This window comes from Mytilus galloprovincialis, chromosome 6, assembly GCF_965363235.1.
Source record: "Mytilus galloprovincialis chromosome 6, xbMytGall1.hap1.1, whole genome shotgun sequence".
In the NCBI taxonomy this organism is placed as follows: Eukaryota; Metazoa; Mollusca; class Bivalvia; order Mytilida; family Mytilidae; genus Mytilus; species Mytilus galloprovincialis.
Window position 1 is genome coordinate 41,697,125 of NC_134843.1, and position 27,007 is coordinate 41,724,131.

The window sequence follows — 27,007 nt, forward strand, 5'->3', positions numbered from 1 at the left end:
GAATAATGAATTAATTGGCAATTCTCATGAGCGCTCAGGGCTTCGTTTATTTGGTTACGTAGAACAAATATAGATATAAGAAGATGTGGTATGAGTGCCAATTATATGTCTAAGTGCGGCCTTCAATCATCACGGAGCCTTGGCTCACACCAAGAAACAAGGGCCCTAAAAAAATACTAAGGTAAAACCATTCAAACAGGAAAACCAACGCTCTAATAAAACTAGAAACGAGAAACACTTTTGAACCGCATCAACAAACGACAACCGCTGAACATCACGTTCCTGACTTAGGACAGGTGCAAACAAATTCAGCAGATTTAAACGTTTTAATAGGTACCAACCTTCGCCCTAACCTGAAACATATATATATATGTTCTAGTACATGTGATGGAAAACCAAAAGATGTTGTTCACATCCTAACATACACAATGCGCAACAGGTAAATACTAGTTAGATTTGTACTTGCAATTCAAATTTATTTATTTTTTAAAAAGGGGGGTTCTTGTTGACCGTTGTTTTTGTGTTTTTCTTTTTTGTTACTCCTTTTACTGAGGATGACAAAATGTGTAAAACAGTGATTATGTTTTCACTAGATATATCTTATTAACTAACTATTAAGATTTAACAATTTAAACACATATTATTTTCAACTATCAGTAACTATACTGCTGTTTTTGGTCGTCGAACTAACACTTTACTATTTTTCTGGGATTTCTTTTTGAATCTATGTTTGTCAGCTTCTGTCAATGAGTCTCTTCTTTGAGAGTAAAATGATTTGCTAGGAAATGAAGAGTTTCTACTCCTCGGTCGTTGCACTTTCGCTGTTGTTGGACGAACCGGTTGTTGTGCATCAATTCCAAGTTTATCAAATTCCTGAAACATGTCTATAGATACCGGCGTATCAGAACGAGGTCGATAGTCTTTTGGTTTGTTACTAGCTTGACCACGACTATACGTACTATTACATGATTTAGGTCTGCCTAGAACAATATTATTTGCATTAACTAGTTTAGCGTTGTGTTTTGTTTGACAACTTTTACAATATTTAGGATTTGGGGTCTTTGGCACAGGAATTTTATCGTCTAATCGGGATTGACGCATGCGTTGTTCATATTTTGTGTCCGCACAAGATTTCACACAAAACTGCTGCCGACAAAGCTCACAAATTTCAGATTGCACGAACTTTTCGGGACAATCTCCAGTACATGCAGGTTGTAAACATTTACCACAACATCGTTTATCACGAGGAACTTTTGCACTCATTGCCCTCTTGGAATATCGTTTATTGATTTGTGCAGACCGTTTTTGTTCCCAGTCCTCCGTTTCCATCTGAAGACGTTCTAACTCAACCATTCTGTCAAGAATGTCATCGACCCCTTTTTCGCGTGACCTTTGTCGAGTTTGATCTCGCCAATTCCATTTTAAACGAGCGATCTGCCGCATATCTAATTCACGAAACGATTCAGGTAATGGATTGGAAAACGGATAATATGGATAACTTACATTGTCTGCATCAAAATCGAATTTTCTCCAGCCCTTTGCAGAATCGGGCAACAATAATGAATCCAGTTTCTCCGGTCTTAAATACAGCTCCGGAGCTAATCGGTTTTCATCTACTTCAGGTTCAAAATCGCTATCGTCTTCGTCATCACTACTGCTTGTGTCGTCTGTCGGGTTGCTTTCAATTCCACTTGTACTTACGTCGTCATCTTTTGTGTCCTTAGTTTTCGATGAACTCTCATCGCCATTTTGATTATAGGTGGCTGCAATTTCTCCATACGAAGACGTAGTCAATGTATCATTAAGTAAATGCGATAATACACGTGGGTTTAGGGAATCAAAATTACCCGGTCTGACATCAGTAGGGGTATCTGATCGTTTAGGCTGTGCTCTATTTCTAAACGCAGATGGTGGAACGGATTTTGGTCTTGATCTTGCAGAACATCTGGTCGGCGGAGAAGAATGACTGAAAAAGTACAAGCGAAAGATATCTAATATCAAAATTATGTTAAAACATTTCTGAATTTCACGATAGAGGTGATAATAAAATTCATTGCCATGTTTTTATTTTACATTACCAATTCAGATTACAATGTAGTTTAAATGTCATTGAAACAAAACTCATTCTTCAGTAGTACATTTTTTTGAAAATATAGGTCTCTTGCAATAATAATATAAATAACAGAACGCAGTCGTGTCATCTGAAGATACAATATACCCCAAGTAATCTGCACAAAACAATAAAGTGCTTTTTTAGTGCTTGTTCGGCTTAAGATGCCATGAAGTGAAACCAAATGATTGTTCTAATGAAGCCACCGTGGATGTGTAAACCCATTTCCTCTGTCGGTGCATATAGTTCGATGGCATTGCAGAAAAAACTAAACTTACAAATGTACTAATAACGGCAAAGAGTCTAATAGTTTAATTAATCTGCGAAAAATAAATACATTTTGTTAATAAATAAATAAAATATGTTTTCCGCATCATCTATACATGTATAGGCAATCGGTTGTATATTAATGAGAATATTATTCATTCATGGACACACGAGTCTACATTTTTCGGGTTTACTTTCGGGCATTTTTTCAGTGTTTTCCTTTTTGGGTTGATGCCGTTTTATTGTTGAAAAACCTGTTTGTCACAACTAATGTTAAAAAAAACTCTTTCGGAGCAATTATACGTTTAAATTTTTCGAATACTAATGAGATTGATGCTGTGTAAATATGTTTTATTCATGTGTCTACACGAAACTTGAGTTTGTAATATTAATGTTTTGGTTGTTATTCTAGAAACACGCCATGTACACTTCAACTATAAGCTTACTTACAGGTATGCTTATATTATAATTAACTAATAAAAGGTATTTAGTATCTGATAATTCACTTCACTAGTTAGACGACAATTAGCCATCTGGGACTATTATGGTAATTATGACATAGATATAGATTTATCGATTGACGAGTTCTATAGAATAGACTACTTCCATATTGTATATTACATTACATATATCTAGTATATGATAGCGTTGAAAATGAGAATGAAATTAAAATTGAATGACCAATGCAATGCAACAATGATGCACAGACATAAATAGATTTTTTTTCCAGCAATATTACATATAATAGTCAACTGAACTTGTTTTCATTAAAAGTATCGAACATTCAGTTATCGGCTTATCATTTTGACAATGTACTTGATACCTCAATCTTTTCATTTTTGATTTTATGTCCCCGTTAAATTTAATTCCCGACAACTGTCGCTGTGCGCTAAATGCATCTCTCATTCTCTTTTAAATTAGCTATCCCTTCCTGTACTATTTTAAATTCATCAGGGGTACTCTCTCGTTCTGAACATGCATAAAATATTTGTCGCTGGACGATAAGCAAACAACATTCAATCAATCCCTTTGGTATCTTTCGTCCCTCTTTTTCAATCAAGTTATTCTCTATAACTGGTTTATGTGGTATCCAAAAATCTTCTTTCTCCTAATACCCTTGACGTGGTCCTATATCTAACAAAATTTCATTTCTATCTCTGCCTTTTATTTTTATAATGCCATTTAATTTGGATCGCGTACATTTGGCTTTGTGGGATGTATAAATACGCATACACGCCCAGACAGAAAAGGACTGTTGACTTCAATGCCTCTTGTTGTGAGCGTACCTCTTTGTGTATGTGGACAAGAACCGATTGGTTAATAATTTGTTTGGTGATTTGAATTGTCCCTTATGATTTTGCTGTCTAAAGGAGTAGGTCCGGTAAGGGCCGATTTTGGCCTCAAATTTCAGGTTCATCTGACGAAAGATTTTGACCACTTTTTAAACACTCACATGTAAGTGTCTATTTTATTTGAATCAGATGGTTTATGTGAACGATTTTAACTGATTTAGTAATAAAAAACGCACAGATTCAAGCTAAAATATGAAAAATCTACCAAATATGCCCAAAAATGTCACTTTTCAGATGGTTTTTGTCAAAAATGAAAGTGGCCGCATCCGTGTTCATCCTCAACCTTTATATATGTTATGTATTATCATAAAATACAACTGACATTTCAATATTAAGACCCCCCCCCTCTATTAAGGATGAACAGGGAATGCGGCCACTTTCGTTTTACACGAAAACCGTCTAAAATTTAACTAAAATGCTAAAATGCTAGAATTGTGAAGATTTCGGTAATTTAGCATGACTTAATGGTAATATTACCCGATATATGTGCATTGTATAGTCAAAAACAGCCCATATTTATGTAGCAGAAGCATTTTACTGTCCAATAAATAACTAAAAGTTTACATTTTAATAATTTTGTAAAACTGCTATATTTTGGGGCCGAAAAGGGGTCTTACTGGACCTACTCCTTTCCACTTGCAAAACATACAGTCGAGTAATAATTTACTGCATGTTAAATATGCAAGCATCCTGTATTTGCATTTGCAATTAGATGTGCATTCAATCTATCGTAATGCTAAATTTCTGAATTATGATATCATTTTTTTAATTTCGAATGTATTTGAAATGATGAGAAACATAAAAGAATTATCAGTTTCTTACCTGTCGTTTTGGCAGTTGATTGGTTTGCACCTCAGGTATGAAGTTTCTAACTCCTGTGAATTTAAAGGTGGCCACTCTTTCGGTTTAAAAGCACGTAAACTAGCAGCTAGCTGACTTCTGTATAATTGTGTGGCATTTTCCAACGGCGTTGGATTAGGTTGTTGGTATAATTTCTACAGAAGTAAAAATATGAGACTGTTTTACCAATTGTGTCGAGCAATGTTATCAAGATATATAAACAATACAGTAATTTTACATATAGCAATCAAATATTCATAATATACTTACTGGAACAAAACAGAAATATATTAAAGTAAGCAATCATAATTTCCTAGATGAATTATTAATAATGCAATGACATTCCAACTATACAATAATAAACGCAGTCATTCACATCAACGTAGACTTGTTTGAATTTCTGGATTATGATTTGATCATTATCCGTTACCATGGAAATTGCTGAACAGATGATGATCTATAAAAGGAATAAACCTTTTTGTAATCAATAATTATCTCTGAAGCACCTGTCAAAGAACTAAAATATACATGTTTATCGTGACAACCTGACATAATTGTCAGTTTCGCTTCCGTTTACAAAGTATTTCTTTTGATAATATAATTATTGGTTGTTAACAAGAACATTAGTTATAATTAAAAAAGAGATATTTTATTATCTTTGAACAACGTTTTATCTAGTTCTGCTTTGTCAACAGTGAAATTGCTTTCTCGCATGTCTTGGCTGCAACATACTAAATTGATGCAATTTTGTTTTTCGTCTTCTTTTAAGGTTATGTTAACGACTCAACCACTTTGTTTACTACATTAAGCCCATGTTTTATGTAATATATTTTCTTCGTAATGGAAATTTATTACTTTTTGGAGTCTAAATCTATTTTAACACACATTGCTAGTATTTATGGAATAGCATCACACATTAAGAACGTCCTAACGATAGGTTTGTGTTGTTTTATTATAGAATTCATGACGTCAAAGATACTTCACAGGTCCTTTTCGCGATCGAACTAAACAACTACGGGTTGCCTATCATGAAAAAAAAGTTGTCTTCTATAAATAATGCACCAGTGCAAATAGGGTAAACAAATACACCACATCACACATATATTAATACTATGGCTACTATGTTTGTCAGAATTTGACCAGGTTCTTTTTTCTATGACATAAAAATCCATGGTCTAAGCTTTGAATTTTCATATATTTTGCCCTCGAGCTTCACTGAAGAGACATTGAATGTCGAAATGCGCATCAAGTGCAGAAAAATGGTACCGTTCATGTTAGTAACGTATTGGGTTTTTTTAAACAATTTGGAGGAGGCAAACTTATGTACGCTTATTTTGCGGGGTCGGCGTCGGGGTGATGAACAATTCATAAAGTTATGATTATGTACTTTTTTTTCTTTCATTGAGGGACTGGTATGTCAGAGTATACTCGGAACGGAGCAAACTCATGGTCAAATATAATCATAGATATCGCGAAAACTGATAGTGAATTCAATATTTGGACTAAGGAAACATTGTTTTTGTAAATTGCTGCATATTTAACTGCAAAAATACATAAGATGACTAAAATGCCATAAAACATCAGGCGATTAACGGTTGAAGATTACCAGCTCATTTCTCCATGTTTCTTCTTCTTAAACCAATAAGGTCTAAACACAACAGCAAGAATTGTCCAAAGTCTTTATGAGTTTCTTATATTTAGGTGAAGATATCATACAACGTCTTTAACCTTTCAAACATATTTCAATTCATCATTGTCTTGGGAGTTGGCTAGGGAATGGCTGGCGCCGCGACCAATGGAAGACAAGTTATAAAGACCCTGGGCTTTTCAGCGGAAAGAACAATCTAATTCCATTTGTGCTGTTGTCATCAAAGCACAAAAGTTTATTGGAATAGGTCGAGTTTACATAAAGGTTAACATAAATGTATTGATATCATTTCAGACAAAACGGCATGGTCACTTTACGTCCTTGAATGAACTCTATAACTGACACGTATAATGCAAATACTGTAATCGATATTTTAATTGGAAGCGGATAACATCGAATATTTACATAACATGGACAGATTTTGAAATTATATCAGGGCATTGTATGTTATGTCTTTCACACTGCACACATTATAATGACAGTAGTCTAAACAAAGACTACTATCCCGGTCATGATTTAAATCCGTGAATTGTTTATAGCTCAATGGGGGGATTTAGGTGGGACAAACCGTTTTATGATGAAGCAAAAATTGTTGCAACAAAATGAGAAAAAAAATAAAAGAATACAAATTTCACTTTTAACGATATGAGGTCAAGATCCACTTTTGCAAAATCCTTGATCAACCATAATACTCATTCCTTATAGTCTGTAAAAACAAGTAAAGATGCATGAATATTCATATTTGTATCCGCCTCGTTCTATATCTGTATGCCGTCAATTGTAATCGAAAATCTCTTATACATGTTTATAGATACTGTTTTTTTGGGGGTGGGTGGGGGGGAGCGTTTGTGTTAAATATTTAGCTGCTAAGCCTGTCTAACTTTGTCTCGTTGCTGATTTAGCGTTTTCATAACTTTTTGTATGAGTTGCAAGTTTGGTGGGTGAGTAAGAAAATCGAAACACCACTGATCATGCAAGAATTAAAATCCCGGTCAACATCTAGTATAAATCGATTGAAGTTGTCTGTGACAAGGATAAGCATTGCCCGTATAAACCTATAATTTCAAACAAGCCCGAAAATTTACCCTCGGGTAACGATTCTCTCAATAGGCACAATAGGCACATTCCTTCCAGTCTTAAATTTAGACTAAATTATAAGTAATATGGGAGTGCCGGAAGATACTAGAAGTTCGTCAAATTATGTATCATCCAATTTTCAAACTTTTCATTCATGTTTAAAAAGCCACGAGAAATAAGCATGTGCTACTGTAAAACTACTAGTCATAAATAATCAAAGTTCAAGATTGTTGATAAATCGATTGTAAGTATGAACTTGTAAAATTAATGAGATGTTGATTAGATAAAATAGGTCTAAAGGGTGTGCATACAAAGTTGTAAAAATTGTTTAAAACGTCTCAAGGATTTTTTTTTATTAAAAGCATTCCAATACGTTTAACTGGAGGTAAGAGTTTACATATAGCTAAAGGATCGCTACAAAAAAAACCCATTTAAGTTGGGCACTATCTTACCATTAAAATTTCGGAACACATTTCAATGAATATCAAAGCTTTTTATTTCATTAGTGTATGGCTTTTTTGTTAATCGAGTACATGTATATCTAAAAAGAAAACTTAATAACACAGGCGATTTTAATAATAATTAATCATGATGAAATATATATAAACAACAACAAAAGATAAAATTGGGGAAAACTAAAACAAAAGAGGTTAAAATAGGTGAATTCACACAATGTATTAAATGTTCGTGTTGGTAGCAGAAAATAAAGTTAGTTCCGCGCATGCGGTCTTACAGTCAGACATGCTCTATCAGTGTTGCGCTTACCTTTCCAGGCACAAGATTTACTTGCTAAAACACACAAGTGATCACAATTATTTCAGTGCATACTGTTAGTAAATAAATGAGCATATAAGGCAAACAACTTGATGTTAAAATGTGTTGATATGGGAAAAAAAATATTTTTTAGATTTTTTTAACGCTGCATCATGCGAATTCGTATCCTGGGTCAATTCACATGATGCACGAGTAGCAAAACCGTCTAAATCGTTCCTTAATTGCAGATATGACGAAACTTTTAGGGCACTGGAAACTTCACAGCAGTGACGGCAAATGGGATGACTATATGAAAATGATGGGTATTACTAAAATTGTATATTTACATCTTTGAAATTGTGTAGGAACGTATAACTTTTTTGTTTGAACTTGAACATTTACTACTTTCAAAAATCAAAATGTTCCTTTTTTTTTATGGAAACCCAATAGCAGGGGTATTCACACGCGTGCTTTTTGGACATCCAACATCAATTCGTCCAGCTTAACTATATAAAATATAGCCTCCATTAATCTGTATCCGAAAATGTAGTAAAATGGGAAGTTAACGTGAATACCGGTATTTAGAATTAGCCATCAAATATGCAACACAAAAAGGCTTAACCACATACATATATCATGTTCCCTATAATAGTGCTCTTTTATTCCAATCTTATGATGGAAATTTCTTAACACTTTTAATGTTTTTTTGGAAAAGTGAAGCCTTATCTGCTAAATGGTAATGAGTTATTCGTCTTATTCAATAATTAAAATCCCATAAACAAGAGAGGCAAAAGATATCAAAGGGATACCAGTACACAAACTAACAAGTCGGAAACACAATGGTAAATAACGAAAAAAAGTTCGAAAGACAAACAACCGGATATAATACACAACATAGAACCGTGACTAAAACTGAGCAACACGAAGAGTTAAAACGTATGTTTGAAGATAAGCAAGGATTTCCTTCTGTAAATATCCATTACTGTTTAGGTCACAAAGGTTAACAATGCTTGCATGTTTTGTTACATTTTGCTGTTTATCATTGAACTATATACATGTAGGTGTGAATATAATACTTCGAAAAGTAGGAAACAGTATAACTAGCTGCGAAGAAATCAAACTGACCGATGAATTATGGGAACTTTTAATAACATCTACATTCAAGAATGCTCATCTTAAATTCAAACTTGGAGAAGAGTTCGACGAAACAACATTGGATGGCAGAAAATGCAAGGTAAAATTCTTTTTTGAACTTTAAAACTTATAAACTAGCAGTTCTATTACAGTAACAAGTCTTTTGGATGTGTAAAGGTAATTCGCGAAATCTGTATCATTTAGACTTTTGGCTTTACTATCAAGAATCGCGGCAGTGAAATATTAGGGGAAAAACATTGGCGCCATCGCCACCCAATTCCTCCCGCCATCCACATACGGATTCCCGGCCGTTCTGCTTGTAACAATTTTTTGAAAAATTTGTTCTGAAATGATCTCGTGACCAGGAGCATATAGATAGATTTCCGTTTGAGTGTCACCCCAAACAAAAGAATAGGAAACTCATACAACTTTATTTATTTCTAGCTTTTGGGCTGCTGTTTTAATTCCTTTTTATTTTGGGCACAGTGTCGTCTGCTTTACTGAAACTTGGAATTCTATGTCCTCCATGTGGTTTTTTATAAAATTAAATTCAATTCACTAATTTTATTCTGCATCTGAAGCCATGTTATCTTATTGATTTTAAAAGTTAAATCAAATCATGCAATTAAAATGAACGTTAAAAATTCATTCCAGATGAAAATCATAATTACATTTAATAACAGAAAATTGTCTGTCCGATACCATCATACAATGCATAAATGTGTCTTTGCCATTTGTTTTTCATCCAATGAAAAAAAAATGTTACGTGTTTATGACGTTAATATTATCAAAAGCCATTTATCGGGTGGTTATGCTATTTAGATTCAATACCTCATTTTCAAATCTTGTACTGATAAATAAATGCCAATTCATATCACAAAACTTTAAATGACATTATCTTAAATCGTTATATCTTGATATATTTAAATGTTATATTTTACAAGTCCTGAGGAAACAAGATCGTTTTTATGGATAATATATAATACAAGCAAACTCATTGTATCAACATTTTCAAGTTTCCATTATCTCGCCCTAATCTAAATCAAACAATATTTCGATGTCTTCGCACGTTGTTTAAACGGTGTGTTTGATTTATTATTCGACAAAAGTCTTTTTGAGGAATCAACTTTGGGAAAGTTAATCGATTGGTTTTAATACCGCTTTATATTTTTTTTTGTCAATATTTGAATGGGAATATAAAATATGTTTTATGCTAATGCAATTTATGTGTATATGTACTGCAATGAACTTGAATAAAGCTTTGATTCAACATAAATGTTACAAGATAGATACCGCGGCTATGTATAATGTAATGAGATATCAGATAAGGGACACCAACAAATTACTGACAGTAGACCACGAAAACTCTGAATGCACAAAAGTGAGTAAAAAAAAACACACTTGCAATAGCACATTATAAGATAAAAGGGGGAAAACAACAGTAAAATGGTCAGCTCATACGAAAAAGCATATATACACGAAATGTGGTATGAATCTTTAATATAAATGAAAAACTGTACACAAAGCCAATACACGAGACATTAAAAATCTGCAAGTCACCGTTTGCGAGCCACGATATTAAACCAATACCAATTTTGCAAGGTAAGCAATAAAGGGTCTATGAAAACCGTTAAAAAGGATCCAAATTTCGGCCGTTCAACAAATAAAAAATACGAGATGAATCGTTTAGCTTCAATTTGTCGAGGCCGGAAAAGTTGTACAAACCTTAATATTAAGAACTTTTAGAGCTAATGGTAAAAAAAGATCAAGTATACATTTAGTGAATGGAAAGAACAGCGACTCCCATAAGAAAGTTTAATACACCACAAAGTGTGCTGCAACCTTACCCTTTGGTATTTATACTAAATAAAACAATGGAATAAATAGAGAACAGAACCAAGCTTGAAATTCCTCAGCTCAGTTCATGGGTCGTACTTTGGTACTGACAGGTTTTGTTACAGACCTTTTTATTATAACGGTTGATCACTTCACATTGTAAATAAAGTTCAGGAAAAAAGGTACTCGTCAATCTGTGTTTACATCAGAATTCCTCTTGAAAAAATGTTTGGGTTCATCAGTTCTCTCCAATGACTTCTATTCAATATGTTTTGGATAATGTGATCCTTATTCTTTAATATTCTTTTTTTTATGAATTGTTGATAAATAAAATATTGAATATGATAACTTAAGGCCTTCAACAATGAGCCAAGTCCATAAAATGTTCAACCCCAAATTGGTTTCCTTATGCAATGTGAGAAAAATCATCGTTTCCCATGGTCACATTTCCAGTGGTTGTCGAAATTACTTACATATATTGTATATATTATGCAAACAAACAGATTAGCATATCATAAACTGTTCAGTCTAATAAAAACGAATAAAACTATCGTAAAACAGTTAAATATATGTATGAAACAGGTCTGTTTAATGCTTTTCGATTTACTTATTTATCTATTACTCTTAAAAGTATTAAATTTTGTGGTTATAAAATTTATTTTAATCCTTTGACTTGAGATGAAATAGTGTATTTCAAACACTTCAAATTGTGCGAATGTGAAAATTTTAAGCGCCGTTTTTTACCCATAAGCTGAAACCAGATGACCATGCAAAAGCCATAGCATTCTCAAACAGAAAAAAGCAATATATTTACTATTTCTTTGTATCGCTGTTCATGCTGATTCAAAAAATGAAAGAAAAAAAATATAAAGGGGTGATATGATAATATAAGTCAACATAAATCTCGTACTTTTAACGTAAAACAAAGCACACTCCTCTCCGATACCTCTTTAAAATTTTAAACAGAAACTAACGGTTTTTATGGTGATATTTTTCAGTCAACTTTTGCTGTGGAAGGAGATGATCTAGTACATTACCAAAAAGGTCTAAAACCAGGCGAAGTGGAATCGAAAATAACACGGTCACGTGTTGATGACGACACTATGACAATCGTAAGAATTTGCATATAGATATAAGAAGATGTGGTATGCGTGTCAATGAGACAACTCTCCAGGCTTATAAACAGTCATGTTAGCGTTTTAGGTGTGAAATCCCTCCGCTCCTAAAAAACATTTTGTAACGTTGTTTGTTTTGATACTGGTGCTGTATTTACTAGGCTCAAATGATGTTCAAGTAAAATTACGTGTTTCTGACTTTGAGGAAATATCAAGACTATGTGACAACCTATTGTAGCGCTTATAAATTCTAAATATAAGAATAAGATACACAAATTAAAAAAGGTCTCCCATATATACGAAATAAATGTTCCTTCATTATATAAGTTCCAAATGGAAAACGTTTTCAGGAATATTATGTCCACTGGAATAAATATTACAGTATATGTTCCTAACAGAATAATTGGTATAGAATATTTGTTTCAACAGGAACAGTTTCTAGTGCAACATTTATATAAGGTGGAACAAATACACGTTGACAGTTGTACAACATACATTATTGACTCGTCATACCTAGCTCTTGAAATAAAGATATACATTTTTTTTTATATATATAGTTTTTTTTTAAATGTAACAATCATGTTTTACGAGATAATGTACGATATAATTCATTTGTTTTTGTCTTTTCAGACTCTGGAAGCATTGGGGAAAAACATTACCACAGTTCGAACATTTAAACGATATACACCATAATTTATAATGGAATAAACATCTGTATTTTTTTCCCCTTCTTTCTACTTTTTTTCTTTTTTATATGTCTTGTATATTGTATGTTTTTACATTTTAGAGTATGATAAAAATAAGAGCTAAAAACATTTAAAGTTAAAAACTAATAGAGCTAAAAATAACAAACTATATATACATCAAAACACAGTACACACTTTCAAAAAGCAAAGACAGATCAAAACGAAAAACAAAACATGTATTACTGCGCATTTTCAAACATAATAAACATAATGATCAACTTAAAACACAAGTAAAAGATAAATGCTTATTTCATATATGTATAAGACAGTGCAATACACAGAACAGACATACAAACACCAGACAGTACTAAACATAGTGATCAATACACATGCATCCAAATAAAGTATGTGATATATTTAGTGCACTGGAATAGATATATTATTCTGTATAGTATCAGGCAATAGTATAGCCTGTTTTGAATATTTCGAACAGGTATACAAAATAAAGTACTTAAATGTTGATCAACTTAATTCCAGGTAGAAAAAACACAAATCACGAATTTTGAAGTTGCTTAATTAATAAATTTAGTCTTGTTCTTAAGATGATACATTCTTCTTTCGTTGTACCTGGTACCGTAATTGTATTCTTTTTAAAGGCTTTGATTGTTATGTTTTATTTACAAAATAATCGGATTAAATGATTTAATATACACAAGGCGTCACGCTGTATACAAAAATTACGTCTAATCTAGTTACTTAATTGGAGTTAATATTAGTTTGATTTTCATTTCTTTAAATTTAAAGATTACAATTCTTGCTGTCTATGTTCTGTCCTTCGGCGTATAATATGTATCGCGTTGCTCAGTGAAAGAACTTTGAAGAAGTGTACAAGAACTTTTTTTCGGGGGAGGGGGTCAGCATGACCAGCCATCTTTATTTTTTAAAGAAAGTGTCAGTAGTAAACTTGCATGTGTCTTTATAGCAGCCTTTATTCATATTAAAGTTTTACTTAAATATTTGATTTGTCAAATAGAAAGGTATACGTTTTGTGTGAGACAGGCAGATAGAGACGCAACATGACAGGGTTGTAATGCTCGAAATGTTAGCTCTTTTTCATTGCCTCATATTTTAAAGTTTTCATTCAAATATACTGTTTCATGCTCTAAAATATTATTTACGTATATATGATATTGATCAACTATCGACCTGCTTTAAAACTTATAAAATTTTTAAATTTAAGCATAGTGACAAGTGCTTATTTATAAAGTAAATCGCTCTGGATTTTTTCACTGCTGTGTCAAATGTTCGACACATGTAGCGTTGTTGGTATACTTGAAACGTCTAACCACTTGCATATGTCTCTATACAAAATCTAGAGATAGTTTCATTATCAGGACCTATCGATATTGGGTTATAATATGTATCGCTACAAATTACGAATATACACAGCTTGTTCATCAACTTAGTTCCTTGTCCTAACTTCTTTACATTGAGCCCATAAGGTATTTCTCGAATCTCGAGTATTGTTCGGTTGATGTTCCATATGCAACATTCGTCACATCTCGGCCGATTCCGTACCTTCATCTAGCAAGGAGAGCAACGGATTCAGCCGAGGATTGCCGATTGCCATATGCAAATGCAAGAATCTATTGTATGCATCTTTTAAACACGTGACATGTAAAAAGAAATAATAAAAATAAAAGACGAACCAAAACCTGTCGAAGTACCGATCAAATTTGACGTTTGATCTCAATGGGTTTTTTTTAATGAAAATTAAACAATTTATAAAATTAGTAAAGAACATTCAACGTGAGATAAGATTTCGTCCTTATATTTGACCTTACATACATACATGTATCTATGACAATGTTAATCTTACCTTTTTTAAGCGCATTGATTTAAGCTTCTTCCTTTTTAATTTAGTTCCCATGTCATGTCATTGATATGTGAATTTTATTTATGATTCGTGTACAACAAAGATAAAGGTCCGAGTGGAATGTATCAGTACACACTAGGGTTATCTAAAGACTGTACACTTGAAATTATTTAAAACATCAGATTAAGTTTAAGATTTATCCCATTAAGATATTATGGTTTGTTGAGAAAACGTTAAACTCCCGCCAATGCCATAACTCCTTCATTGTTTGGGTAAATGGAGAGATTAAATCTTTGATATAGAAATTATTACAGATCAAACAATATAAATTAACTTTATATGTATTGTTGTAAAAGTGTTAAATAAATGTGGTCATTGGTATTTCAATTCTTTACTTATTTAAATGGTTCTTGTTTACTCAGCGGTGAAGTAAGTTCGACTCGATAGTAAATGGACAGGCAACCACTTTAAGCAAGGTCTACAAGGCTTTTGCGTGCGCAGGGCGCAGCAGAACTAGGAATTGCATGCTTTTATTTATTTAATATTTCAGTATCAGTGTAGTAAGTTTGAATTCAGAAAAATGATCAGAAAAAAGCCATTCAAGCTTTTTCGTTAAAAGTACAAGTATGAGTAATATGATTTATGTTTTTGAAAGCAAGGAACTGCTTACTCTTCCGGAAAACTTTAGATGAAATTTAATTATCATGTATGATTTTTTTCCCTTTAAAACCTTTAATCGAAGAGTGAAATTTCAAATTAAAAGAAATCATTGAACGAAAGAGCCAGTCGTTTACCAGCGCATAATAAAAAATTTATATTGAAAACGTTTTCAAGAATATATAAAATTGAGAACTGAAATGCAGAATCGTTGTCAAAAAGACACCAACCCGACTAAAGAGCAGAAACAGTCGAACTATCAATACTGATACTGAATTAACAGGAGAATGCATTTCCTAAAATGTTTTTAATACATGATCTGTGTCCCTTTTAGTAGTTTCCGAAATCAAGATCGAATTAGTGGGAATTCGAAGAAAAAAACCAGCCCATAATTTAACCCCGTCTCACATGGGTGAGCCTGTCCAAGGTCAATATTTTGTTGGTGATTGTTTTAGCTTATATCTTAGTAACTTGGTGTCTTGATAATTGTGTTTTCGGTATAACGGTGCTGTGGTCATATTTAGTATTTGTTAGACCATTATTGACTGCTTTGTCAGCTGGTACATTAACAAAATATACCTTTGTCGAGTATTCAATTAGTTTTTCGGTCTTTATATTGAAATACTTTGTATATATAAAGATTATTATTACTAGGACTTAGGTGTTTTCATTTTTTTACAACTATCGTCAACAAGCTTCATACTTTTTTAGGAAGAAATAATATATCATCATTCGGTTAGCTTACACATGTTACATGATTTCCTGGAATAGGCCAGTATCTATGAAGTTACTTGTCATTAGTTCTAATGCCTATTCAATACAAGACCACGTGCCTTGGAGCTTCTTCTTTTATGGCTGATGGGTAGACACTTTTTGTCTTGAAGTTCATTGTCTTGCAATATATGTACACATATATATTGAAACGCTGGTCGGAGTTTTGGTCAATTTAACATTTATTTTGTTCACTATAGTCCTCTATTCTATTGCATCTTAACTTTTAAGGCTTCTATCTCAATTTTAAAGATTATAATCTAGTTAATGGAAATGATCCAAGGTCACGTTCGAAAAAGTGCCTTTTCATCATGTTAACCCGGAAGTGCCTCTGAACTATTTTCACCTTCGCCACATATTTGTTTATTCGAATTTAATATTGGGTTATTAAAATGTGTCAATGGTTGTTGAACATTATATTACCAGCATATATTTAAATCCCCCTTAACAATAGTGATTTGTCTATTATCAACAATATTATAACCTGTACATTGTGTTCGCGGATAAATTATAGACCGCCATTTTGTTTGTTTGCATAGCAACGGAGGTATAGATTAATTAACACACTGTGAAGTCCACGTGTATTTGTTTACACAATTTAAACAATATATATTCTCACGAATATTCATTTCTGAAGATAATCTTGTTACATTTTCCATTTAAAGGAACCTTGACATGTATTTAAATGAATGAACCGTGCGTGACCTGAAATTTAATTAATCCATTAATTTGGTAGACGAATATTCTTCCCATATACAAGGATAACTTAACTTAACTTCATGCTAAACGGAGATGAAAAACAAGTAAAAGTAAATAACACATAATTTACCAACATAGAGAAAGGGGATAATAAAAAATCTTACCTGATATGCAGACGTCCGAAATCGATTTCGCAGGTTGAAACTAACATCTCGGACTTGGTCCTGCAGTCTCCTAAATTCTACCTGCTCAAAATCAGTCAAATAGATAAAATCCTTCATTACCAAAATAACGAATTCGTTAACTTCAAAATTTAAAATGCCATTGACTGCTTACCACACCAAGTTAAAACTTTTAAATTGTTGTTTAAATTTATAGTTTGTAAATAAACATCCGTTGTCAATTCACAACATTTAAACTTTCTTCATAGGTACATATAAATTTAGGATACATCCGTCTCCAAGTAAAACAAAAGTGTGTCCTCGGTTCATGTGAAATATTTACTAAGTGGTTTCGCAGCGTTTTATTTGCATTAATGCATTGCCACTAAATGGGATTATAAAAAGCCAAATAATTTACATGTATATTGGTTTTGGTCTGTTTAACTTTTAAATAATTAGACTGTTTAAAACATCTGAGTGTTAAAGGGGTGTTGAATAATGTAAATTAAAATACATGACAAAGATTAAAAGATCAATGTTATTGAAGTATAATATTTGTTTTGATAAAATAAAACACAGGTAAATCCATGACTATCAGTGCAAAATTCCATTTATACCATGTCATTTCCAAATTAAGCATGTTTGATATTATTATCAATAAAAGAACAATGGTTGATCAATTTTTAATATGCATAGCTGCCCTAGTACATAAAATATGACAACGAAATGCTCGAGCTCAGTGAACCTTTGAACACTTCATATAAAATATGCAAGTAAGTCGTTTATATAATGCCAAAAATGCACAAGACCTTAAAAGGAAATACTCGCATAATGCTACAATTTAAAAAACGTTGTGTAACTTTGAAAATTATGATATATATGCTTCAGAAAAAAAAAATGATTGTATTATGCTCGTGTTGGGTTGTTCCGGTGCTTTTTCTTTTTAGGCTCTTAAATTTGAATATTTTTCCTGAATCATTGGTTGCTAAAATATAGTTTTAAGGTTGGGGGTCAAAGTTATGCACGTTGTAATCAGTATATATTTACCTTTAAGAAATATAGTAGAAATATATATACTTAATTTCAAAATTGAAAACCCTAACGGATAAAAACGCAAACATTGTCTGAGCATAAGAAACATACATGTACAACACATGAAATAAGTTTTAAAACGAGTCATATTAAAAGTGAGAGCTAAACTCCTTCTTTTATCCTATCGATCTCCTGTAGGTTTATTTCAGAAATTAAAAACCACCAGCTTGCACAGTTAAACGTTTTGAAATGAGGATTGTGCGTGGCCAGCCGGGAGGGAAATCACGGTGGACAGACATAAAATGTATGGTATATATCAGCAACGAGTGTAACAAGAAATACTAAGAATCATCTGTTTTAGCTGGGTTTTTTATTTTTTATTTTTGAAGTGTACCATGCATGTTAGACAATAACATAGACATATTTTTCATGTCTCATGATATTGTTTTTTGAATGATACTTTCATTGCACTCGTTTAATTTAGGAAGTGTATAGCAACCCCTATCATTCGGTGTTTGTTGTTGCTGCTGTCTGCCTGTTATAGCAGACTATACGGTGTTTGTTTTACTCATTGTTGAAGACTGTCCTATGACCTACACCTACGTCATTTCGATACTGGTTAATTGTTGTCTCAATACTTATCACACCAATTATCCTGATTTAGAAAATGATCATCAGTTATAATTTAACTTACTATAGACTCTTTAATTTGGTAAATTTTGATAAGCCATCTAAAGAAGGCTTCGATTACGTGAAGCTCATATCAATTGCTGTTTCAATTTTGGGATTTACTTTTGGACAATTCGCTTTTATCGTCAAATACATATAGGCTCTTGGTACTTTTACAACAATGTGAAAATAGTTTTTAGACTCAATTACCAGACCCATTAGAGAGTAATCTAGCTTACTTTATTACTTATGCATTTTTTGTAGTACAATTATATTTAATATTCATAATACATAATAAATTTCAGTTAGGCAAACTTCAAAAGAATTACTCAAGACACCGTATGATTGCATATAGTACACGTACTTTAAAATTGAAATGAATATCAGATTTAAAATTCATTATAAATTCATCATAATGGAGAAAATACATTTGCTTGGATAACAGATACATGTACATTTCATTTGAATCTCTTGTACTTTAGTGAGGCAGTGAATGATTGAAATTGATCTAATAACTTGCAAAAATATTCCTTTTTATAAAATAAATAGTTATACAACTTACCTTTGTTAGTTTACACATATTTTCATCTGAAAAGTACAAATTATTCATCATTTATAAACCTTATTTTTGGCTACATCGCTGGCAGGTATTATACTAGTATGTTAAATCAGCTGAATAGGATCAGAGTATATAAATTAGAAATATATTAATGGGACCTCATTGATTAAAATCCTCTTTATAATGTATCTTTTACATGTATGCGTGGTTAGCATATTTATTGTGTCTTCTTAAGCTCGATTCAACATTGAATTTAATTAGACGTGATAAGTTCGTCCCTGTAGATTCAAAACTTTGTTATTACTTGTTTGGGAAGTGACTGCGAAGTAGTTATGTTGCTTGCACGCTTTGAAAAGAAAAAGGAGAAGTTTGTATCATGCCAACGTACAGAGAAGTACCATAAATGATATCAACATGAAAGAATCTAAAATAAACGAAGCTTTTTTGTCGTTTATCATCTTTTATGTAATAGGCCATGATGATGCATATCTTAAATAATGCTTCTTAAACTAAGGTCGAATCAAAACAGCTTCCAAGCTTGTATGGAAGAGAAATTGTATAGCTCTTTATAGACTAACTGTCATAGTCCAGACTCTTTTCAACGGTTTCAAGAAATCTTAGTTGTGAGTAGTCAGTTATATGATCATTGTTGGTGGCCGTCCGGTGACCTTTATATGCTTACATCTGGGAAACTTTGATCTCTGGAGAATACTTGCTTCATATAATACCAAAACAAAAACAGGAGTAACAAACAATTTAAGCAGAACTCACTAGGTGTTGTAAAAAAAAACAAGAAAAAACGAGTACGACAAAAAAGGAAGTCACGTCTGTTGCTTTGGAAGGGGTGAGCATGTTCAGCTTTACATTCGACAAAAATTCTTTCGTAGTAAGAGGTCAAATTCGGTCAAAAGACGTGAAGCACAAACTATACCAACGTAATGGCAAAATAAACCTTCAAAAACACGCGTGACATCCGTCTTGTAGCTTATGTAAATACAGATTCGGTAATAAGTATAATTTTTCTACAATTTTTAAAGATATTTAAAACTTGAAATGCGCTAAAAATTTACAGAACATTACGTATGAGCAATCACAACCAACGTAAAAACTAGCATTTCGCTGCCATTATTACATTATTACGTATAATAATGATTTTTTTTTAAATAACATGAGCATAAACGGTACCTTTACTGCACCAGATGTGTATTTCGTCAATATTAATTTCTCTTCCGTGATGCTCGAGACAACAAATATTTGAAAATCTAAAATCTTATACAAACGATGAAGAGCTGACCAAACGGTAAAAAAGGACACCAAGTAAACCAAAATCCACACAAGGCATCGTAGTTTTACATGAGGGAGATTTATTCTTTAATTTGAAATGATTTCCAATTTTATAACAGCAAATGTCAATCAAACAAAATCGCAATTTTCTGTATAAATTAAAAAACGTCGATAGTTTAGACTGTGACAGTAAAAGTGCCTAACCCTAACCTTGACTCTGGAGCACAACCTCCTTATAAATTGAGAATCAAAATGACAAATAAGGAACAGAATTTTCTACAATAACTAAATATTCTGACCTTACCGTCTTGTGTTTCTGCTAAATCCGGAGTATTTGTCATGGAATCTGCCGCACCGGATGACCATCCAATCACACGCAGCGTCGACTGGAATAAAAATAAAAATAATGCGTTAGAACTGGTACTTAGCATCAATTGTGTGGAAAAGCTAGACGGTGTTAATGAATTTGTTCTGTTACTGAACTTTTATATATAAATATTTACTCAGCATATAGATTTTTAATTTGTCCGACGTAAGGAGATTTTAACGATTTGGCGATTTCTTCTACTTATTAGTGGTTATGTTAAGCAATAGCCTTTTGTCGGCGATCTTCGCTTTGGTAGTTTAATTCCTAAATTAGTATGTAGATAGTATACTATTTACTTTAAACCCATAGAGCTGAATGTATCTTTTTCGATTATGTGAACTTTGACTTGATCTTTTTCAACAGATTTGCATATATTTCATCATTGCCATCAAATCCGAGTAAATGATATAGTAAAGGATTTTCTTTCTTCAAAATCAACGATTTCGTCTTTTATTTATATATATATGTAAGGGAATCAATTCACTCATGTGTAATAAAACGGACTGCGTGAATATAATTATTTTTTTCCGACAAATAAATTTAATACAAGCATTTTTATTTTGAATTTGAAGAAATATTAAATGAATTAAAAACAAACCATCGAAACAAGTTATTTGGAAGTTTAAGTCATGAAATGTCGACACCGTATACGTAAAATACATTTTGTTTTACAATTTGAACGAAGTTGGAGCATATAAATAAACTCATCATAAATACCCGGGTTTAAATTTTGTATTTACGCCAGACGAGCGATTCGTCTACAAAAGACTCATCAGCGACGCTCGAATTCAAAAAAGCTAAATAAGCCAAATAAAGTACGAAGTTGAAAAGCATTGATAAATTTTTGAAACGAAAAAGTTAAAAGTGTGATGGTTTGTGTGCTTGTCAAATTTTCACGGATAGTTATGTGCTTGTCAAACTGTGATGGTTTGTGTGCTTGTCAAATTTTCACGGATAGTTATGTGCTTGTCAAACTGTGATGGTTTGTGTGCTTGTCAAATTTTCACGGATAGTTATGTGCTTGTCAAACTGTGATGGTTTGTGTGCTTGTCAAATTTTCACGGATAGTTATGTGCTTGTCAAACTGTGATGGTTTCAGTGCATATAGATATATATTGATTTTGTTTGTTTGTTACCAAAATTATTTTGTTTTCTTCCTTAACATATTATCAATAGTATCCTATCATAATAGTTACTGAATTTGTTATTTGGTTATTTACTTTCAGACTGAGGTCGACTGTAGCATACAGTTCATGTGAAATTGATATAACTTATGTTGTCTGCTTTATGGTCGGGTTGTTGTCGCTTTGACACATTCCCCATTTCCATTCTCAATTGTATTAACTCGATATATAAAAAACAGCAGATGTTGTATGCTTGCCAATTACAAAAATGACACAGAAATTAACAACTATAGGTCACTATAGGTCACCGTACGAACAACAATGAGCAAAACCCACACCGCAAAGTCAGCTATAAAAGGTCCCGAAATGACAATGTAAAACAATTATAACGAGAAAACTAACGAACTTATTTATGCATTAAAATGAACGAAAAACATATGTAACACATAAAACATACGAAAACCACTGAATTACAGACTCCTGACTTGGGACAGGCACATACATACAGAATGTGGCGGGATAAAACATGATCCCAACCCTCCCCTAACCTGGGATAGTAGAGTTTGTTTTGTGGTACAAGTGTCTGCAAGGGTGTAGTCCTCTCTACGTCGTCTTCCCTAGCCATCGGCTACGATCCGTTCCTCTCCTGTGGAGAAGAGGGGAGTGGATCGTAACCCGTGGCTAGCGAAGATATCTCTACGTGTTCATCTATGTTATTGCGTAGATAATATATTGTCTCTTTTCCGATTTCTTTGGCATAATTTTACTTATAATGTAAAGAAAATTTACAAGGTTATGCTTACCGGATCAAGCCTGGAGAAACTTTCCAAACGGACCATCTCTTCTTCCGTTAATTGTCTCCCTTTAGTACCGTTCTGTTGATGGCTTTCGATGTCGATAACACTATTCTCCTTTGTTTCAGTTCCACAATTTTTGTTCACAACATTTCCTTTGATATTATTTCCATTTGAATCACATTCCCTGACACCAAAGGGTTTCTTTAAGGCCCGCGTTTCCTCTTTAGGGATGTTTATATTAGCATTGTTATCAATTTCTTGTGTCTGTGATTCTGTTTTCTTAGAAGCTGCAGCGTTATTTTTGGAAGCCCTGCGTTTAAGCAAACGAAGAAGAATTAATTCCTTAAAATTTGTGAATTTGTTCTTCCCTGCAATTTTGCATTCACTTTCAATATTTGCAGGTGGCATTTTTTCTGCCGTTTATTTTTAGACCTAAGGATGCAATATCGACCTTGTCTTCTGATATTAAAGCAAGAAGACAGATCAACAAAAAAGCTACTAAAATGCACACAATCTATCCTGTTTATTGTTTATGTAAATCTTTCTCTGTCGATTTATTAAAGTCCTATATTTTTCACGCTTACTATTCCATTGTGTGCCCATGTTGATCGCATTACATATTAATGGTCTTAGCCATTGACTTATCAAATAGCTTATATTATGTATGTTCATATGCGGTGTAAACCTTAATATCACCCAAAGTAACACTTTCTAAGGGAAAAGAATTCGATTTTAACTAAAATCAAATCAAGCAAAAGTGTTAGATCTTTAATGAGGAGATACAATGATGTTATCTGATTTCTGTATGACAACAGCTTTGTTTATAAGAATGTCATATTTATTTCTGTTATTTACAAATTGATCTTTAATGAATGTAAGAGTTTCGGAACAATAAGGTGAATTAAGGTTTTGAAATTTAGTATTTTATGATAATGCAAGTTAATGACTCGAGCTTGATTGATCACAAAGGTTAGGTTTGCATAATTTCAAGAAGACTATTTATATATATTGTAATGTGAATAGGTTATGTATTGTATTTTACAAAAGTATGATTGAAATTGGTATTTTAATGAGAGACATTAAGGTAAAGATAAAAGACACCCTTGTAGATTTCGAAAAAGAGCAGGCTAATACCGCTACAAGGCAGCACTCGTACCGCAAACTGCAAAGGGATTAATTTAAGTGCAATAACTTGTTTCCCAATCCACTTAAATTAAAGATAAGCATTCAAGCCTTAGGAATTTCGTTTAGATTTATTTTGCTTATTTGAGTGATAGTATAAGTAAAAGTACATGTAGAATGAAATTCAAAACAGTGTGGCTGTGGCCATTGATTGACACATTAAATTCATCCATTGACTGGGACAATTTAGGTGAACGTTTGTATGTAACGACCACTGCTCACTATGTACTTTTTAAAGACACTTAAACTATGGGGTCACCAAAGGTTCTAAACACCTTAATAAAGTAATTCGAAAAATTAATCAGAAATAACACGATGTTTTGATTTATATCAATTACATAAATCAAAACATAAAGGTTATTCCTGATTAATTTTTCGAATTATCTTATAATTAAAGGCGTTAAGAAACCTTTGGTGACCCAACAGTTTAGATGTCTATCGTAGGTACGTCGTGAACAGTGGTCGTTACAGACAAACGTTCACGTAAATTGTCCCAGTCAATGGATGAATTTAATGTGTCAATCAATGGCCACAGCCACACTGTTTTGAATTTCATTCTATGTGGTATTGTTGAGGATAACAAAACGGAAAGGGCAATCAAAAACTAAAAGTCTTTTACAAACAGCTTCAATAGAAAAATGACGAAAATATAACGGTCCATACAACCAAATACACGAAACAAAGATTTAGCAGCCTTAACCCATAAGAATGATGCCACTCCGGTTTTCCGGAAGGATGAGGAAGTATGTAGATTTTGACAATTTTACGACAACTTAAAGTAATGTTTTATAATCTTTAATTTAATAAAAAAAAAAACATTGCTAAACCAAAGCATTCTCTTTATTTGTTTTGTGGAATGAAAAAAAAGTAACAACAAAAGTCACACAAAACAATCAAGGTAAAGGTTGCGCAGGTTAGTTAAGTCGATGAGAAAATTATCGTAAAACTTCGGTCGAATTTTTTTTTTCCAATCTATGGGAATCAATTTTCTACCCATTGCGTATGTGCGACTTGAAGAACATTTAATGATATTAGCTAAAGTGGTTTGTTTAAAGTTTAATTGTTAAAAAAGAATTAAAAATTAAATGTTTTTGTAGGTAATAAATAACTTTGTAATGAATAATCAATGAGCTATAATCTATCAACGAGATAACTGAATAAGTCAAATCAATGGAAATCATCATTTTAAATCGAGCTTTAAAATTTAATACCTTTTATAAACGTTACATAACAAAAACCGAAAACCCCAATTCCATTCCGAATCCGCTCATCACGCTTCATCATTCTCCTCTACAGGTCAAAATCGACCATTGGTCAGAGTTTACTTGAAACTGATAATTATTACGTAAGTGATTTCTTTACCATGAATTACTCAAAACCTTTTTTTCAAGTTCCCTTTACTTCGAAATTTAGCTGTACATTGAAATTGTTCTTTGTGGATAGTTGACAATTGGGAACCATACCACACCTCCTTATTATTATATTGAATGTATATTATTAACTTGATTGAAGGTTCTAAACAAAAAATTTATACTCAAGATTCCAACGCAAACATCCACATACCAAGCGACTAGACACCTTTGGTTTGTCCCCGTTTAAAAAGAGAGAGAGATGCGTTATTATTGCCGATGATACTACCCACCAGAGTCCAAAGGAAGAAAACATAAGCTACTATAAGTAACATTACGGCTTTTAGCAACTACGGAGCAAAACGCATACTGTAAAGTAATCTTTAAAAAAACTGGCATGCCAACATGCGTTATGTCAAATTAGTCCCTTTTGATTTTTGTTATATGTTTTATGTTTTGGCCTTCTATAGTCTTTTGGTTTCCAGCGTTTCCAATTATTTATTTTTTCTTCCCAGAAACTTTTGTACGTTGTAAGTACGCATGAACTCAATTTCATACGAACAAATGCACACCGGTATTTTACTGTAGCAGTAACAGGTAAGAATTGTTCCATGATTATATTGGAATTGAAAAAAAAATGAATTGATAAATTGATGATTTGAGTATTGACTGTCCAAGAAGAAGCTCAAGACTACAACTAACTTTTGTCTTCATATAAATATTACACAAGCAAGTGCAGTTATATAGAAGTTTCACTTTATTTTCACAGTCGTTAGTTCAAACTATAAGATATTTAAAAGTTGCAGATTGTACAAGTACATGTAAGCTTGACGTCTTTCAGTCTTTCAAAGAAACGGGAGATTTGTTAAATATCGAGAATATGAAATTCATCATAGTCACTTTGATCATTTATATTTTACCAAAAATGTAATTTATCAATAATGTTAAAAAATCAATAAGATAAAGATTGTTTGCATATTACTTGTCTCAAGACTTACCCATAGACAGGTAGGGAATTCGCCGCATTTTCTGGTACAATCCAAAACTTCTTATATAAACTTGTTATCAAAGTTTCTGTTTGAAAATCAGTCATATACATAGATCCCATGATTAAATATAATAAATTTTATAATAAGATATGTTCATTTTTTGAAAATTAATCAATTTCAATCATGCAATCACAATGTAAATTTCATATCTACATTTCATGCAAAAATGTAAACCATTTAACCAACATCTATATCACGTTTAATTTTAAGGTAGATGCCTTTGTTTCACGCATATTTCTCTGATGATTAACTTGTTGCGTGCAAGCAATTTTTCAATTACTAGCAAACATTCCAAATATACTTTTTTGTTAAAATCAAATAAAAGTGGAGACGACCTTCGTAGCCTATACGGCCATCACTCAAACTATGTTTCAATTTTTAAAAACTTGAATCAATGATTTTGTCATTAAAATTGATTTTCCATTCTTGTAAAGATCAGATTTTATTTGAACAGTCCTGGAAAGGATTGTTTTATGTTGTCGTCAACTAATATATCTCCTCTTCCCCAAGATCAAGTGCTCTACAAAATCTCGACGCGACTGCATGTTTAGCGCTTAAGATTGACAGTGCGAACAGGTAATGATAATTTATTACAACTCTGCGAACAATCTCG

The 27,007-nt window shown here is 32.4% G+C and overlaps 2 protein-coding genes across 2 annotated transcripts; one reads left to right on the plus strand and one right to left on the minus strand.

The window, feature by feature from the left end:
* Positions 1–578: 578 nt before the first annotated feature.
* On the minus strand, positions 579–26,468 carry LOC143079600 (uncharacterized). The gene is made up of 9 exons (XM_076255017.1): positions 26,344–26,468; positions 22,821–23,124; positions 20,831–20,912; positions 19,246–19,271; positions 16,986–17,066; positions 8,060–8,083; positions 4,552–4,724; positions 2,389–2,430; positions 579–1,966 (listed from the first exon to the last, which is right to left on the minus strand). The coding sequence occupies exons 1-9, from the start codon at positions 26,451–26,453 to the stop codon at positions 661–663; spliced, it is 2,148 nt and encodes a 715-aa protein (XP_076111132.1). The 5' UTR covers positions 26,454–26,468; the 3' UTR covers positions 579–660.
* Positions 7,581–12,854, plus strand: LOC143079601 (sodium/calcium exchanger regulatory protein 1-like). Its single transcript, XM_076255018.1, has 5 exons — positions 7,581–7,679; positions 8,296–8,370; positions 9,109–9,281; positions 12,016–12,129; positions 12,763–12,854. The coding sequence occupies exons 2-5, from the start codon at positions 8,298–8,300 to the stop codon at positions 12,823–12,825; spliced, it is 423 nt and encodes a 140-aa protein (XP_076111133.1). The 5' UTR covers positions 7,581–7,679; positions 8,296–8,297; the 3' UTR covers positions 12,826–12,854.
* Positions 26,469–27,007: the final 539 nt, after the last annotated feature.